Source organism: Salvelinus fontinalis, chromosome 2, assembly GCF_029448725.1.
Source record: "Salvelinus fontinalis isolate EN_2023a chromosome 2, ASM2944872v1, whole genome shotgun sequence".
Taxonomy (NCBI): Eukaryota; Metazoa; Chordata; class Actinopteri; order Salmoniformes; family Salmonidae; genus Salvelinus; species Salvelinus fontinalis.
In genome coordinates, this window is record NC_074666.1 from 82,042,325 (window position 1) to 82,061,072 (window position 18,748).

At 45.0% G+C, this 18,748-nt stretch overlaps 2 protein-coding genes across 2 annotated transcripts; both read left to right on the plus strand.

The window, feature by feature from the left end:
- Positions 1 to 229: 229 nt before the first annotated feature.
- On the plus strand, positions 230 to 3,017 carry LOC129867493 (keratin, type I cytoskeletal 50 kDa-like). Its single transcript, XM_055940943.1, has 7 exons — positions 230 to 484; positions 816 to 944; positions 1,529 to 1,611; positions 1,938 to 2,094; positions 2,268 to 2,429; positions 2,530 to 2,655; positions 2,862 to 3,017. The coding sequence occupies exons 1-7, from the start codon at positions 230 to 232 to the stop codon at positions 3,015 to 3,017; spliced, it is 1,068 nt and encodes a 355-aa protein (XP_055796918.1).
- Positions 3,018 to 3,143: 126 nt separating this feature from the next.
- Positions 3,144 to 6,765, plus strand: LOC129867497 (uncharacterized). The gene is made up of 2 exons (XM_055940953.1): positions 3,144 to 6,438; positions 6,674 to 6,765. Exons 1-2 carry the CDS (start codon positions 3,144 to 3,146, stop codon positions 6,763 to 6,765), a joined length of 3,387 nt encoding a protein of 1,128 aa, XP_055796928.1.
- The last annotated feature ends 11,983 nt before the right edge of the window (positions 6,766 to 18,748 follow it).

Below are 18,748 nucleotides of genomic sequence, written 5' to 3' on the forward strand. Positions count from 1 at the left end.
AGAACCATCCAATTTACATTTGAAAGACAGAAGAAAACATAATTCCACCCTAGACATGCCCACAAATGTTTTTTGTAGATCTGTAGGCCTATAGTGGGCAGGGTTTCATCACACCTACAATTGCTTTCAATAGATACATATATGTAATCTCTTTGCAGTTTGCACAGTTAACAAAAGCCCTTCATAGCATCACATCAGATCCCAGGTTGGAGTTGTGTTGACAGTAGTCATGGCAGCATATGCGCAGGAGATGGCACCCTGGCAGGTGTACCTTGCCAGTGGCGCTAACCGGCTCTCCCATGACCACAGAGGGGGACGCTGGAACAGCGTTTGCAGTGGTGCGGGAGGATATGGAACCCGCATCTCAATGGAATATGCATCAAGTGTCCCTGTGAGCGTCACCAATGTCTCAAACTCCCTGTGCGTCAATGAGAGGGAGAATATGCAAGGTCTTAACGATCGCTTCGCCTCCTACCTGGAAAAGGTAAATGAGATACCTTTTCACTTAATCGTTTTTTCAAACGGCTCAGCTGAAATAATTTCCTTTTACAAATGTGGGGTTTTCTTTTTTGTGATGTTAGGAGAAAGTTAGTTGTATATTCGTTGAGAAATTAACTGAAATCTAAGGACGATATTCTGGTCAGATGCGACGGCCACCCACTGCTTTTAAGTACACTCTGCCTTTTAATTTAAATACACTCGGCCGTCAGTTGCTCTGGTGTGATTCCTCTCTTAGTGGCTAAAACAGTGAGAAGCCTACCTAGGATGTGTGTTGTATGAATGTGTGAGGCTCTATGTTGATGTGTGTGGCTCAGGTACACCAACTAGAGGCAGCCAACGCACAGCTTGAGCTACAGATCAAGGAACATCTGGAGAGAAGCTCCCTTGGTGACTGTAAAGACATGGGTGAACACTTGGCGATGATCGATAACCTTCAGAACCAGGTAGACCTACATGGGGACCTATCACTGAACACCTTCCCAAGTTCACCTTCTCCTCATTTTCATTCTCCTCTTAAGCATCATCTTGTGAACAGACTCATTCTCCTGTTCCTTTGTGACCTGTAACCTCTGATTTAGAAAAGACTTGACAGATATAGAATTCTATCCCATCCTTTCAGCAAACAGTAGTGGGAAGAAGGGAAAGCAAATAAGCGAAGGAAGGAACCCACTGGGCACAAAGGTCAATTCAACATCTAATCCACGTTGGTTCAATGTAATTTCATTGAAATGATGCTGAAACAACATTGATTCAGCCAGTGTGTGCCCAGTGGGAAGGAAGGTGTAAGAGAGTTGTGGGATACAGCCAACATCTCATGGGGAAAACATTTAAAAAGGCTAAGGTCTTGGCACAGTCCTTTTATGTCAGGTTTTGACTTGAGTGCATGTGCATGTGCTCTTAAAATAAAATGTTAGATGACTAATTTCATTGGAACAGTTTAACTGCATCACTGACTTGCAATGACAAAGATTGATAGTAAACATGCTAATGAAAGATATTATCTTCTGCCTATCTGTTTCTCCCATAGATTTCTGACTGGTACACAACCCATGGCCAACTCAGGCTGCAGGTCGCCAATGCTCAACTGGAAGTCTATGACTATAAATACAAGTTAGTTTGTTTATAGTGTATATGTGTGGAACCACTGTGTCCTGTGGGTCCACCAGGAAGGATTACGCAAACAAGGGCATAAACTTTGGTCACAAGTAAATTGCATTCTTTTCCTTGCTCATGTGATCTTTGAAAGGTCACACGTGTATGGACAAGAATGAAATTCACACACACACACACACACACACACACACACACACACACACACACACACACACACACACACACACACACACACACACACACACACACACACACACACACACACACACACACACACACACACACACACTCTCTCTCTAAAGTTCATCTGCTGTCTGGTATAGGTGTGAACAGGAGGAGAGGCGTCTCTTGGCAGCGGAGGCAGAGCTGAGCCACCTGCAGAGTATTCAGCATGAGTTAATCTATAGGGAAGGAGATCTGCACATCCAACTGGATGGACACCTAGAGGAAATGGACCTCCTCAAGAGCAATCATGAGGAGGTGGGTTCCTTATGCTGTTACTGTTTCAATGACATTTTTTTTATTGTATGGTTCCATAGGTCTAGTACCATTACAGCACATACTGTTAGCATTGATTTTCTATTGTCAATGTTGTTTCAGAGCTTTTGGAAACAACAATGACATCCACGTTTGTATTTCCTGTGTCTGTATAGGGAGTGCAGGGAGTGATGGCCCAGATGTCTGGGTTGGTTAACGTGGAGATGGACTGTGCTCACTCGGTGGACCTGAATGAGAAACTGAGTCGCCTAAGGGAGCAGTGTGGGGCGATGGTCCTGAAGAACAAAACAGAGGCTGAGAGCTGGTTTCAGAGCAAAGTGGGCCACTGTCAACACGAACTCAGAACACGAGTCCTGAAGATGTTATAGATACAGAATATATGATAAGATATTCTCCATGTTTGTTTTGACCCTTCAGGTGGACAGCATGAAGACCCAGGTGACCGTCTGTTCCGATGGGTCCGAGGTCAGGCAGACAGAGATAGGTGACCTAAAGCGAATAGTCCAGGATCTAACTCTGGAGTTGCAGCTATTGGAGACCCAGGTAATAAACCACATACGCCCCAAAAATTTACACAATGAAGTTTCCAGTATTTTTTGTTGCACTGAAACTCTGGAGACAGAATCAGAGATTTACAGGTTTAAAACGGCTGCTCTTTCACTTTACTCACTTGCTTACAGAATCTGTCAATGGAGAGGGACGAGATGGAAGTGAACGAGCGATACAGTGTTCACCTTAGTCGGCTTTAGCAGCACTTAGACAGCCTGGAGGAGGAGCTGCTGCAGCTATGTACAGCCACAGAGCAGCAGGCTGTCCAGTACCTGATGCTACTGGACATCAAGACCAGGCTGGAGAGGGAGATTGCTGAGTACAGGAGACTGCTGGATGGAGGGGGAGCCAGGTAAGGCCAAGAAAAGGGTTGTCACTAGTATTTACCCAAGAAAAGGGAGCAACGGGTGATTTGACAGAAGCTAAATTCATGCCTGGTCTGACAGATATTTTTGTTCAGCAGGAAATCAAGCTCCAACGCCATGGCTAGTGTCACGTCTCACTGTGCAATGAGCAATGGAACTGCCTTCCAACACGTCTTCATGCCAATTCAGAGTTCCTCCATTAGTGTACCAAGAGCAAGTGTACCAATAATTTGTGTACCAAGAGCAAGTGTGTCAAGTATTAGTGAGACCTCAAGAGAGACCTCAAGCAATTTAGAAAACGGAGGACAAGTGGTAGGTGCAGCCATTGGGGAGCAGGTTACCTGTGTGCAGAAAGTGTTTCTGTATAATGGCTCCGATAAAACAGTGCAGAGTGTACAAACTTCCAATCCGGTTAACACTGTAAAAGAAGTCCAAAGCAAGTGTTTAGAAAGTGGGCATCGGGTTGGATATTCAGAGAGCAGCGCTAACACCAGCTCTGCACAACATGGAGCTAGCGCTAACACCAGCTCTGCACAACATGGAGCTAGCGCTAACACCAGCTCTGCACAACATGGAGCTAGCGCTAACACCTGCTCTGCACAACATGGAGCTAGCGCTAACACCAGCTCTGCACAACATGGAGCTAGCGCTAACACCAGCTCTGCACAACATAGAGCTCACATTGTGAGCAGCGTTGAGAATAAAACCACCACTGTCAGTAGAGTCAATGACAGACCACTTGATAATATCAGTGTGATTATCTCAACAGCTCAGATTAGCGAAGATGCATCTCAGATTGAAGACACAGAAGTTGTTCAGATCACTAGTAGTGATGTTGATGTTACCAACGTTAACTGTGGAGGACAGACTGCTAGCAAGGTGAACGAAGAAGAGATAAGCATTGCCAATGACAAAGTACAAGTTAGCAGGGAGGAGGCCGTAGTGGTGGTTGGCGTCAGTGATGTAAAAAGCACAGGTCAGATAAAATGTAGGGAAACTGAGATCCAGGAGAGAAGTGTGGAAAGTGAGACTAACATTGGCAGTGAAAATCAGATTGTTAGTACTGTGCGTGATGCTCGAACTATCTCAGCAGAGGTAGAAAAACAATTCAGAAGTGAGGAGACTCAGATTGACAGCGTGGAGGTTACGAGTCAGATGAATAGCTGTCAAATTGAAACTCAGATCAGTGGAGTTCTGAGTGTTTTGGGAAGTGTTGTTCAGATAACCCGTGGAGGAAATGGCAGCCAGATCAGCTGTGTTGAAGCTGGAGCACAGCTCTGCTCCTTGGAGATAAACATCACAGAAAATGAGGTTCGGCCAAGCAGTCAGCCAACAGAGGTAATTATCACCCAATCGGAAGACAGATTTGAGATGATAAATGCTGAACACGGAGAGCATGTTATTATAGAGGAAACCATCATTGAGGAGACAAGCTGTGTGTCCAGAAAGAGTGACGCTGTGGAGAGCAGCAGAGTTGAAAGCGTCGGACCGGTTGATGAGCTGGAAGTCACAGCTGTAGTTGGTGATGCAGAAGATGAAGGTCAAACAACCTGTGAGGAGAGTAGAGGTCAGATAAACATTGCTATGGGTGGTGACCTGACTAGCACAGTCATAACAACAAGTGTGGTTGAAATGAAGAGTGCTGATGAGACTGATGACCTGACTAGAAGTGTGGTTGAGATGATCAGCACAGAAATATCAATGGCATCCAGCCCTGTGGAATTTGAGGTTCCAATTGTCCACAGGGACTACAGAGCTCAAACCCCCTTGATGGAGAGGGAAGGTATGATTAGCAGAGATGTTCAAATGATTGACCACGTCTCTACAGGTGACATAAGCACTGTGGAAACTGTAGTAGTCTCGCTCCCATCCGTGTCTCAGACAACTGGCAGGGATAATGCTGATAGCATGGTAAGCGAGGCTAAGGAAACTGTGATCCAGGTGAAGAAAGTGGAAGGTCCAGTTCCAATCAGCAGTGCAGAACATGGGGGTCTGATCACCAATGTTGTACAGATTAGCAGCGCTGCAAGTGACAAATCGATCAGCAGTGCCACAGGTGTAGCGGTAAAAGTGCCAGCTAGCACAGTGGAAAGTGCAGTGGAGATCATCAGGGATATGAGAAGTGGAAGCATGATAAGTACTGGAGGTATGACTAGTGTAGGCAGCGGTGGTTTGATCAGCAGGACAGAAAGTGGGTATATGATGAATAATGTGGTAAGTGGACACATGATAACTAGTGCAGGAAGTGGACACATGATAACTAGTGCAGGAAGTGGACACATGATAACTAGTGCAGGAAGTGGACACATGATAACTAGTGCAGGAAGTGGACAGATGATAACTAGTGCAGGAAGTGGACACACGATAACTAGTGCAGGAAGTGGACACATGGTAACTAGTGCAAGTAGTGGAGGAAGTGGAGAATGGAAGGTTTATGGTGGAGGTACAGGAAGACTCAGTGGTCCAGGTAGTGGAGGCAGACTCAGTGGTCCAGGTAGTGGAGGCAGACTCAGTGGTCCAGGTAGTGGAGGCAGACTCAGTAGTCCAGGTAGTGGAGGCAGACTCAGTGGTCCAGGTAGTGGAGGCAGACTCAGTGGTCCAGGTAGTGGAGGCAGACTCAGTAGTCCAGGTAGTGGAGGCAGACTCAGTGGTCCAGGTAGTGGAGGCAGACTCAGTGGTCCAGGTAGTGGAGGCAGACTTAGTGGTCCAGGTAGTGGAGGCAGACTCAGTGGTCCAGGTAGTGGACAAAAGATAAGTGGTACCAGTGGTGGAGATCAAAGTAAATGTAATAGTATCGGCAGTGGAGTCTGGACCCATGTGAATTCCGAAAGTGTCTCTCGGTTTAACAGAAACGCGAGCAATGAAAGGACTGGTAGACTTAGCAGTGCAGGAAGTGGAGAATGGAAGGTTTATAGTAGAAGTAATGGACAGATCAGTAAGGCAGGAAGTGAGGGAAGAATCAGCAGTGCTGGAAGTGGACACATGATCAGTAGTGCTGGAAGCGGAGGTAGACTGAGTAGCAGAAGCACAGGAAGTGGAGGTAGACTAAGTAGTGCAGGTAGTGGACATATGATCAGTAGTGCTGGAAGTGGAGGTAGACTGAGTAGCAGAAGCACAGGAAGTGGAGGTAGTGGACATATGATCAGTAGTGCAGGTACTAGTGGACAGAGAATTAGTAGTACAGAGGGTGGTGTCAGGATCAGCAGTGGGGGTAGTCGAGTGATTACCAGCAGTGGTGGTCCAGCCAGCAGCCCCAGCAGAGTGACCATCAGGAACACAGGAAGCGGAGGCGGTGGAGGCAGAGAGCGGATCAGCGTCTGTAAAATGGCTGCCCTCTCCATGTCAGCTGCCGTGAAAGAAAGAGAAAAGGCCCAGGAGGTCCGTCGGGAATCCTACACAAAACAGGTGTCAGGTGAGAACCCCAGTTTTCAAAGTGGGTTAACAGAGACACATTTTCAGCTCGACTGTTCTTGTAAAGTCGTATTCAATATAAGACGAATGATTATGATTGATAACATACATGGGTGTTCTTCACAGTACATTCTCTCACCGTCTCAATCTCTCAGTTCATCCTGTCTCTTTCTTTTTCTTTCCTTCGCTCCCTCTCTCATTCTCTTTCACTGTCTCTCTCACTTTGCATTCCCCAGCCACCAGTCCTCGGGTCCAGCGGTGGGTGAGGACATTGGTGGAAGAAACTGTAGACAACAGTAAAACTGATGACGACAGTGTGCCATTCTGAGTGGACAGAGGAGCAAGGCATAATGACAAATAGTCACACTACTTATAGTTAATACATATCTATTACATTGCATTCCATCAAATGAGCATTAATACCTTGAAATAACCAGTATCACAATGCACCTCCATGTTAGAAAACGTGTTTTCACAGGATCTCTGTCTGCAATAATTCCTGTTACTGTGCCTTTCATCATTGCTGTGAGTAAGTAATGCCCTGAGTTTTCTGTTTGAACAGTAATCTATAAAGTTCTGAAATATACTCTGACATAGTTATAGGGACGCAGGGGTGATGGAATTTGTTCTACGCAAACAAACAATCTCAACAATCTCAATCTCACATCTCATTGGATTTGGTTTCCTTGTAAAGCGCTTACACTTACATTGATCCAGTCAGTTGTGGAGCGAGTCAGCTAGTCATCTCATTTGACACATTTACGCAAGTTAGTATAACTTTTAGATTTTATTTCAGTAGTTTGAAATCAATGTATCAAAGCTTCTGATGACTTATTACTTTATATGGTTTTTAATGATGAAGAAAATATTTTGCTGTTATTAATTCACACTTATGAATACAATTGTTCTGAAATATTATTCTCATCTTATTTCGTTTTATTGTGATACATTTCAAATGTGTATTTGAAAGTGTTCTTATAATAAAGTTTTACTTTATTCAAACATGAGACAAACTGGCTTTGGGTGTGTTCGTAAATTCACTCTGGCTATCTACTCCGATTTCAGAGCACTCTCGTCTGAGTGTAAACATCAGCAAAAAAAAACATGAATTAAATTGCTTCCAGCAGCATGAACATGAACATGAAAACAGCTTAACCAGCTCTGCTACAGTTGAGTGAAATGATCAGAGTGAATCGTTCTCTCATTTGTGTCTGGAAGTAGCTAGCAAGCTAGCCAACTTTAACCAGTTAGCTTGAGTGCTTGACTGCAGTTGTGAGGTCAGAATGCTCTGATCAACTCTACTCCTCCGCCAGAGCGTCCAGTGTGCGCTCTGAACTGCTCCTGACAATGCTCTGAATTTAGGAACGCCCAGAGCGCACACTGAGTGAATTTACGAACGCACCCTTAGTTGGCTCTTGCTATTTAAATCCAATGACACAGTCTAAACAGCTGACAAAAAAGACATGTTTAGTGAGGTAGTAAGGCACTGTCTACACTACAGAGCTCAGGCCATGAATGAACAGTGTTGGGGAAGCTACTCTGACAATATACATTGAAAAAATATATGAACATGACATGCAACAATTTCAAAGATTTTACTGAGTTACTGCAGTTCATATGAGGAAATCAGTCAATTGAAATACATTCATTAGGCCCTTATTTATGGATTTCACATGACCGGGAACACAGATATGCATCTGTTGGTCACAGATACCTTAAAAAATAAGGTAGGGGAGTGGATCACAAAACCAGTCAGTATCTGGTGTGACCAACATTTCCCTCATGCAGCACGATACATCTCCTTCGCATAGAGTTGATCAGCCTGTTGATTGTGGACTGTGGAATGTTGTCCCACTCCCCACTCCTCTTCAAGTTAATGGATATTGGCAAGAACTGGATCACGCTGTCATATATGGGTGACATGTCTGGTGAGTATGCAGGCCATGGAAGAACTGGGAAATTTCAGCTTCCAGGAATTGTGTACAGGACCTTGCGACATGCGGCCGTGCATTATCATGCTGAAACATGAGGTGATGGCGTCAGATTAATGGCACGACAATGGGCCTCCGGGACCTCTTCACGGTATCCCTGCGCATTCAAATTGCCATCAATAAAATGCAATTGTCCGTAGCTTATGCCTACTCATAAGATAATGCAGGGTTTCCCAAACTCGGTCCTCGGAATCCCAAGGGGTGCATATTTAGATTTTTTTCCTCTAGCACGACAGTTGATTCATTATTAAGGTAATTTTACCTCAATGTCTGGGATTTTATATTTAAGCTAATGAAACATGGGACCAACACTTACCATGTTGCGTTTATATTTTTGTTCAATGTATTCAAATATATATTTTTCGCTTGGGAGGAAGTGTTGGTTGTGCATTTGGCCAATGACAGGCATTCCACATTTAATCCCATCCATATGTGAAAATCTAAATTTCTACTTGTTTTTTTAGTTTATATGCAAAAACGAGATAACAAAAATCTAGCCATTTTTCAGTTTTCCTGTTTTTGTCCATCAATAAAAATAACACATTTAAACGGGCAGTTTTCTCATTAATTCCTGCTCCATTTTAATGCAGAAAAGGACCTGTAACACTGCTGTAGATATACTTCTGCCATCTCCACTTCCATAAAAAATAACTTCCCTTATGTAACACTGTCATCTGCACACTGCAGAGCTATCCACACACTCCACACTGCCACCATGTGTCGCTGCAACACACTTCTGTAATTTCTCTCCACCACACTGGAGCTTTTAACATCATGCTCTCTACACTCAGAAATCTATCGTATGCTGATACTTCCACCTACAATAATAATAACTGAGTTCTGTATGTGTAGATCGATTTTTTAAGGTTAGATACATACGATTTCAGGCAATTAAAACCATAGTGATGTAAGGAAGTAGGATGTTGCATAGAATGATTGAGCAGTGACTTGAGCTACTCGTTCATTCATCAAAGGGCCGGGATGACATGAGGCAAGGCCAGAATGGGAGTAGATGAATGGGAGGGATTGGAAGCACCTGGAGGTGGATCATCAAAATGTCCATGACTTGGTATGGAGTTGACTTTTGGTATGTAAAGGGCAGGATAAACAAATATGAACACACCCCTTACACACAGCTCAAAAGAACATAGGCACAAAAGCAGCCTGTGTGTGTTAATTACATGCCATTTGTCACATGCCATTCTTTCACCCCACACTCAAACAACAAACAATGAAGTAGCGGAGTTCTGTGTGGGTTAAGGCGATTTAATGTGCATTGAAGGCTGCTTCTTATTACTGTTAAATAATGCTATTGTTCAACATGACCGTTCAAATGAGAATTTGAAACAGTTGCGAAACCTTGCCTGACGCTATACTGACACATAAAAAAGATCAGGCTGAACTTGATGACAGTACAAGTCATTGTGATTGAGAGGTATACAGCATGGGAATGACGCTTCACATCAAACGACTTCGTTTGAAGTGACACCAGTGTCAAATGCAAATTAGTCAATGACAGACAGAAGTTAAAGATGAAACCTGTCTGTTCAGAATCTCTGTGGTGGGAGGTTTCTCTCTCTCTGCACCTGTATAAACCTCAATCATGCCTGTGGTGTCATAGCCACTCCATTGCCAAAGGATGACCAATGAACTGGGGATGATGATTCAGTACTGCAGTTTGCTTGGTAGGACAATTGGGTGACTTTAAAGGAGATGTACAGTACCAGTCAAAAGTTTGGACACACCTACTCATTCAAGGGTTTCTCTTTATTTAAAAAATGTTCTCCGTTGTAGAATAATAGTGAAGACATCAAAACTATATATGGATAACATATATGGAATCATGTAGTAACCAAAAAAGTGTGAAACAAATCAAAATATATTTAATATTTGAGATTCTCAAGTAGCCACCCTTTGCCTTAATGACAGCTTCGCACAATCTTGTCCATAAGTGTTATTTCATTGTTTTGATGTCTTCACTATTATTCTACCATGTAGAAAATTGTAAAAATGAAGAAAATCCCTTGAATGAGTAGGTGTGTCCAAACTTTTGACTGGTACTGTACATGAGCTATCGCAAACTCACACGCTACTGGTAAGGATGTCTGTGGGGTTAGAGCTATTCTTTTGTCCGATGAATGTTCTTTATTACAACTTGTGAATTAGTTGTGCAGACTGGTGCGGCTTCCGCTTCAGTGTATTTAAGCTGTGCCAGAACAGAAGTGATTTTATTGAAAATAATTAGGCATCATGGACGGACATGATTTGATTATTGGTGTTCCCCAAGGCTCTGTATTGGGGCCCGCTAAATTAACTTTTAACATGTGCAATCCCTGGTTAAGGTTTAGCATGTTAAACCAAACTTCTCAGGCTTCATTCTCAAAAAGGCAAACATGATGTAGGAAAATCCCGGAGAGAGAGGTTCACTACTGTTAACTATTATCCCAAACAGTTGCACATGGACTGGGGACAATGGACTGGGGACATTTTGACACCAGATGCCAAATAGCCTACTCAATCATGATACTGTAATAAAGCCAAGTAATAAAGCCTCTCTTGAAAAAGCCAAACCTTGACACAGAAAATATAAAAAAAACTATCGGCCTATATCGAATCTTCCATTCCTCTCAAATATTTTAGAAAAAGCTGTTGCGCAGCAACTCACTGTCTTCCTGAAGACAAACAATGTATACGAAATGCCCAATGTGGCTGTAATGGGCTAGCTACCCATGTTGGCAGTCTCCGACGCTGCTTCAGTATGTTGGAGACACCCGCTAAGTGCTACTGAAAGTCAACAAAGGAACATACCCCTAGAGCCTGCGAGAGCTGGGGCGCAAGATGGCTCAACAACTGATCACACGGCTACGGACCCAGGAATGGAAACGACTACGAATAGGAACACAGCACATGAGACAACCATAACAGCAGCAGGACACACACTTCAGGTGTGCAGCTGTGGTTGGGAGAGAGTAACATTGGCAAGGGGGTTAAGGATCCATCAAGGGAGGAAAAGGTGCTTGGTAGAGCAGAGACAGGGACCTCGCATTGACCAGTACTTCTTACGAAGCAGCCAGTCAAATCAGTCGAATGAAGCACAGCGACGGGACGCAAACCAAAGTTCGCAGAGCATCAGCACCCCTGTAACGGAGGAGGATAACACAAGCACAGAAATGCCGGTGGATGAACTCACCCAACCACAGAGACCTCTAAAAGAGGAAAAGGTCAAAGGGCACAGACCGAGTGTGAAGTGGCCCCAAGCTGTTGAAAAGAGAGAGTGGGAAACAATCAACAACGACCTGACAAAAATCTTGGAACAACAGGTAGGAACAGCAGAGAAAAAGCTTGAAAGGATGGGAGACATTATCTACCACTACGGAAAAGAGCGCTTTGGAGTAAACGAAAGGAGAAGTGGCAAGACACCACCCGCGCCAGCCAAATCTAGGAGGCAGCAAGAGATCGAGATACTTGTCAGAGAGAGAAGGCAGCTGAGAAAGCAGTGGAAGAAGGCCTCTGATGCAGAGAGAGAAGGTCTCATGCTACTCCAAGCAGACATCAAATGTCGGCTGGCAACCTTGCGAAGAGCGGAAAACTTAAGGAAACTTCGTAGGAAGAAGGAACACTCAAGAACACGGTTCTATAAAAACCCCTTTAAGTTTGTCAAAGACCTCTTCGCAAAGGAAAAGTGCGGAATCCTAAAAACTCCAAAGCCAGAACTGGAAGAACATCTGGAAAAGGTCCACCAGGACACGAAAAGGCATGAGCAGATAATCATCCCACATGACATCCCACCTATTCAACCACCAGAATTCAATCTGGACACTGACCCTCCAAAATGGAAGGAAGTAGAGAACGTTGTCCGACGAGCAAGAGCGGCCTCGGCTCCTGGGCCTAATGGAGTACCATATAAGCTCTACAAGAACGCCCCGGATGTTCTACGCTTTCTTTGGAGGCTCATGAGGATAGTGTGGCAGAAGGAAATAATACCAAAGGCATGGCGAAGGGCTGGTGGTGTGCTAATCCCGAAAGAGAAGGATGCGACAGACATCAGTCAATTCCGACCAATCTCCCTTCTCAACGTCGAAGGGAAGATCTTTTTCAGTATAATAGCACAGAGGCTGTCCACTTACCTGGAAAGGAACAATTACATTGATACATCTGTACAGAAAGCAGGCATTCCTGGTTTCTCTGGTTGCCTGGAACATACTAGTATGATTTGGCACCAGATCCAAACAGCTAAGAAAGACAAGAGAGACCTCTATGTCATCTTCCTCGACCTGGCCAATGCCTTTGACTCAGTTCCCCATGAACTCCTCTGGGAATCCTTCAACTTTTTCCACGTACCAGAACCCATCACTACACTGGTAAAGGCCTATTTCCAAGACCTGCAATTGTGTTTCACAACACATGACTTCACAACAACATGGCAGCGCTTGGAAGTGGGCATAATGGCAGGCTGTACAATTTCACCTCTGGCCTTCACTATGGCCATGGAAGTCATCATCAGGGCATCGAGATGGGTGGTCGGCGGTGAGAGAACTAAGGAAGGGCTCCGTCTCCCACCTATCCGAGCATACATGGATGACATGACTACACTGACCACCACTGCAGCATGCACCAGGCGGCTACTTGCAAAACTGCAGGATAACATCAAGTGGGCCCGGATGAAAATCAACCCAAGCAAATCTCGAAGCATCACCATAGTCAAGGGACAGCTTAAAGATGTGAGGTTCTGCATTGGAGATGACCCGATACCAACGGTGTCTGAGCAACCCGTCAAGAGCCTGGGTAGATGGTACAACGAAAGCCTCCGAGATAAAGATCAAGTGCAGCAAGTAAGACAGGACATCGCAGACGGACTTGAGAACATCAACAAGACCCTACTGCCTGGGAAGCTCAAGCTTTGGTGCCTACAGTTTGCACTTCTCCCCCGGGTAATGTGGCCACTCACCGTCTATGAGGTCACAATAACAACAGTGGAGAAGATGGAGCGAACCATTACCTCATACGTGAAGAAATGGCTGGGTGTCCCACGATGCCTGAGTAACATCGGTCTCTATGGCAAAGGGGTCCTTGAACTACCTCTTACAAGTCTAACGGAGGAGTACAAGTGCTCTAAAGTAAGACTTCAGATGACATTGAAGGACTCCAAAGACCAGACCATCAGCAAGGCTGCACCTCCCCTACAAACTGGACGGAAATGGACATCATCCAAGGCTGTGCAGCAAGCAATATCAGCCATGAGACACCAAGACATTGTGGGGAATATCCAGCATGGAAGAGGAGGCTTTGGCCTGGCAGCAAGCAAACCAACGTTCCATAAGGCAACAACATCTGAACGCAGGTGTAACGGCAGTCCTCCTCCTCTTCATCTGAAGAGGAGGAGTATTGAGGGAACCAAGGCGCAGCGTAGTGAAATGACATATTTTATTAAACGAAAACACGAACTTGACTAAACTAACAAAAACAACAAACCGTGTAGACAGACCTAGACGATGAACTTACATAAAACAAGAAGAACGCACGAATAGGAAACATAGGCTACACAAATCGAACAAACCGTAAACAGTCCCGCGTGGTGTACAGACACAGACACGGAAGACAATCACCCACAACGAACACTGTGAAAACGCCTACCTAAATATGACTCTTAATTAGAGGAACGCCAAACACCTGCCTCTAATTAAGAGCCATACCAGGCAACCCATAAACCAACATAGAAACAGAAAACATAGAATGCCCACCCAACCTCACGTCCTGACCAACTAACACACATAACAAACTAACAGAAATAGGTCAGGAACGTGACAGCAGGAAGCTGGTGGTCGAGGAGGTGCGCAGACAGGAGGAGACTGCAAGAAGTGCAAAGGCTGTCTCTCTTGCTAAACAAGGGCAATGAACGCGGTGGGAAGGCCTGGAGAGGAGAAAGATCAACTGGAGTGAGCTTTGGCAAATGGAGGCAAGCAACATCAGCTTCATCATAAGAGCTGTTTATGATGTGCTTCCATCACCAAAAAACCTACATCAATGGTATGGCGAGGACCCGACCTGCCCCCTCTGCCCAGCTCCAGCGACTCTCAGGCATATAATGACAGGTTGCAAGACCAGCCTCTCACAAGGCCGCTACACCTGGAGGCACAATCAGGTCCTCAAGAGCCTGGCTGCAGCACTTGAGACCAAGAGGAGAGCAACCAATTCATTACCTCCAAAAACAAGCAATCCCGTCAAAACAACAACATTCATCCGGGAGGGACAGAAAAGGCCCAGGCATGCTCCTACAAAGCCAGAAACTGGACACCTAGGCATGGCCCGGGACTGGAAGATGCTTGTCGATATTGGCCAGCAACTCATTTTTCCACCTGAGATTGCTTCTACCAACCTTAGGCCAGACATGGTACTCTGGTCCCCTTCACGAAAGGCTGTGTACATCATAGAGCTCACAGTCCCGTGGGAAAACTCTGTTGAAGAGGCCTACGAGCATAAGAAACTGCGTTACACAGAGTTGGCAGCAGACGCAACTCAGCGTGGCTGGAATGCAAAAGTCTGGCCAGTTGAAGTGGGATGCAGAGGATTCGTGGCTTCTTCTACCATCAGGTTGCTGAAAGAACTTGGAATCCATGGACAGGCTCTGCGGCAGACCGTCAGAGCAGTTTTTCAAGCAGCTGAAAGAGGCAGCCAGTGGATCTGGATCAAACGGAAGGACCCTTGCTGGGCTATAATTTCATGACCCCCCCCACCCCCACCTGAGAACCCAATTCAGATCCATCCAACTTGAGGAGGGCATATGAGGTATGAGGTCAGCTATAGGGCTGGCTCAGGGAAGAGGACGCCCCTGCCTTGCATAGTCCCGTGGGAAATCTTAATTGGGCATGGGACACAAGCTAAGGCTTGATCACCCTTTAGCTGGCCACCTTTGATGAGGGTGTTTAGTGATTAAAGGCCGAAACACCCACTGATTCGAAGGCACACTACTGAGGATGTGTCCCAAAATTGACATCTTAACCCAGTCTAAGAAATAAACCTCCCATGCCACTCTGTCAACATCACGGCAAATCCCATGTGAGTGCATACCATCTATTGGCACAATGGACAGTTTCAACATCTAGTCCCGTGTTTTATGATTCTGATTCAGTCTGGTTTTAGACCCCATCATAGCACTGAGACTGCACTTGTGAAGGTGGTAAATTTTAATGGCGTCAGACCGAGGCTCTACATTTGTCCTCGTGCTCCTAGACCTTAGTGCTGCCTTTGATACCATCGATCACCACATTCTTTTGGAGAGATTGGAAACCCAAATTGGTCTACACGGACAAGTTCTGGCCTGGTTTAGATCTTATCTGTCGGAAAGATATCAGTTTGTCTCTGTCCTCTGACAAATCAACTGTACATTTCGGTGTTCCTCAAGGTTCCGTTTTAGGACAACTATTGTTTTCACTATATATTTTACCTCTTGGGGATGTCATTCGAAAACATAATGTTAACTTTCACTGCTATGCGGATGACACACAGCTGTACATTTCAATGAAGCATGGTGAAGCCCCAAAATTGCCATCGCTAGAAGCCTGTGTTTCAGACATAAGGAAGTGGAAGGCTGAAAACGTTATACTTTTAAACTCGGACAAAACAGAGATACTTGTTCTAGGTCACAAGAAACAAAGAGATCTTCTGTTGAATCTGACAATGAATCTTGATGGTTGTAAAGTCGTCTCAGATAAAACTGTGAAGGACCCCGGCGTTACTCTGGACCCTGATCTCTCTTTTGACGAACATATCAAGACTGTTTTAAGGACAGCTTTTTTCCGTCTACGTAACATTGCAAAAATCTGAAACTTTCTGTCCAAAAATGATGCAGAAAAATTTATCCATGCTTTTGTTACTTCTAGGTTAGACTACTGCAATGCTCTAATTTCTGGGAACCCGGATAAAGCACTAAATAAACTTCAGTTAGTGCTAAATATGGCTGCTAGAATCCTGACTAGAACCAAAAAATGTGTTCATATTAGTCCATTGCTAGCCTCACTACACTGGCTTCCATGTAAAGGCAAGGGCTGATTTCAAGGTTTTACTGCTAACCTACAAAGCAATACATGAGCTTGCTCTTACCTATCTTTCCGATTAGGTCCTGCCGTACATACCTACACGTACGCTATGGTCACAAGACGCAGGCCTCCTAATTGTCCCTAGAATTTCTAAGCAAACAGCTGGAGGCAGGGCTTTCTCCTATAGATCTCCATTTTTATGGAATGGTCTGCCTACCCATGTGAGAGACGTAGACTCTGTCTCAACTTTTAAGTCTTTACTGAAGACTCATCTCTTCAGTGGGTCATATGATTGAGTGTAGTCTGGCCCAGGAGTGTGAAGGTGAACGGAAAGGCTCTGGAGCAACGAACCGCCCTTGCTGTCTCTGCCTGGCCGGTTCCCCTCTCTCCACTGGGATTCTCTGCCTCTAACCCGGGGCTGAGTCATTGGCTTAGTGGTGCTCTTTCATGCCGTCCCTAGGAGGGGTGCGTCACTTGAGTGGGTTAAGTCACTGACGTGATCTTCCTGTCTGGGTTGTGCCGTGGCGGAGATCTTTGTGGGCTATACTCGGCCTTGTCTCAGGATGGTAAGTTGGGGGTTGAAGATATCCCTCTAGTGGTGTAGGGGCTGTGCTTTGGCAAAGTGGGTGGGGTTATATCCTTCCTGTTTGGCCCTATCCGGGGGTATCATCGGATGGGGCCACAGTGTCTCCTGACCCCTCCTGTCTCAGCCTCCAGTATTTATGCTGCAGTAGTTTATGTGTCGGGTGGCTAAGGTCAGTCTGTTATATCTGGAGTACTTCTCCTGTCTTATCCGGTGTCCTGTGTGAATTTAAGTATGCTCTCTCTAATTCTCTCTTTCTCTCTTTCTTTCTCTCTCTCTCGGAGGACCTGAGCCCTAGGACCATGCCTCAGGACTACCTGGCATGATGACTCCTTGCTGTCCCCAGTCCACCTGGCCGTGCTGCTGCTCCAGTTTCAACTGTTCTGCCTGCGGCTATGGAACCCTGACCTGTTCACCGGACGTGCTACCTGTCCCAGACCTGCTGTTTTCAACTCTCTAGAGACCGCAGGAGTGCTGGAGATACTCTTAATTATCGGCTATGAAAAGCCAACTGACATTTATTCCTGAGGTGCTGACTTGCTGCACCCTCGACATTTACTGTGATTATTATTATTTGACCGTGCTGGTCATTTATGAACATTTGAACATCTTGGCCATGTTCTGTTATAATCTCTACCCGGCACAGCCAGAAGAGGACTGGCCACCCCTCATAGCCTGGTTCCTCTCTAGGTTTCTTCCTAGGTTTTGACCTTTCTAGGGAGTACTTCCTAGCCACCGTGCTTCTACACCTGCATTGCTTGCTGTTTGGGGTTCTAGGCTGGGTTTCTGTACAGCACTTTGAGATATCAGCTGATGTAAGAAGGGCTATATAAATACATTTGATTTGATTTTGATTTGATACTGTAATTGTTCAAATCATAAAAGACCAGAGATGGTCTTCTTTATCAGTGCTGTAGTAAATCTTATCAGCAATCCAAGTTGCCATGGACCAGCAAAAATGTCCCCCTCATACACACACAAACTCTCTCTCTCGTTTTATGTGTGTATGCGAACCAAACAATGTACCATTGTGTACATGCTGTTTTATGTGTTCATTTTTAGATTAGACGTAGACCAGGGTTAGCTGATCTGTTTTTGTAGGAGGCCTGGCTGTGCCTTCTGTGGGAAGAAATAGCTTGTAGCGTCATCCTTAAAGCTCACCCATCTGTTTTTCTTATCTGCGAGGTGAAAAGCATCTGGCTCTCACTTTGATTGCTTGCATAACACTGTGGGTGGATGAATTCACCATGCATAAAAAACAGTGAAAATCTCCCGTTTAGCGTGGAAAGGTCAGGTATTGCATACATTCCTTAATTCAACCGACCGTGTCAGTTACAATGCTCCGTTGACTGTGTCACCAGTTCTTGTTCCATCTACACTTCAAAAGTTGTTTTACTTCGTGTAGAGGCACGTTGCCAAAGCTTGCAAGGCTCTAAGCACGCAAATGCTAAATGCCACCCAGTTAAGCCTGAGGCAAGAGGAAGTAGTGTAAAGTTATGTTAGGATTACTGCCCAAAATCAAAATAAAGACAAGCGCCTACTTTAAAGGTTAAGGCTTGTTCTGGCATGATCATACTGAATTAAATAGACATAAAATAGTATCACTTGGCTTTTGAGAAAAGCGGGGTTAATTAATCACATTTTACACTGCTTCACCTGTTCTCATTAATTGATATAAGATACACAGGTTGGTCATAAGTA

Coding starts and splice junctions, on each gene's coding strand:
- LOC129867493 (XM_055940943.1), top strand. CDS start 230: ATGGCAGCATATGCGCAGGAGATGGCACCCTGGCAGGTGTACCTTGCC. Junction 945..1,528: donor TCGATAACCTTCAGAACCAG/GTAGACCTACAT, acceptor TTTCTCCCATAG/ATTTCTGACTGGTACACAAC. Junction 2,656..2,861: donor TGCAGCTATTGGAGACCCAG/GTAATAAACCAC, acceptor AGTCGGCTTTAG/CAGCACTTAGACAGCCTGGA.
- LOC129867497 (XM_055940953.1), top strand. CDS start 3,144: ATGGCTAGTGTCACGTCTCACTGTGCAATGAGCAATGGAACTGCCTTC. Junction 6,439..6,673: donor CTACACAAAACAGGTGTCAG/GTGAGAACCCCA, acceptor TGCATTCCCCAG/CCACCAGTCCTCGGGTCCAG.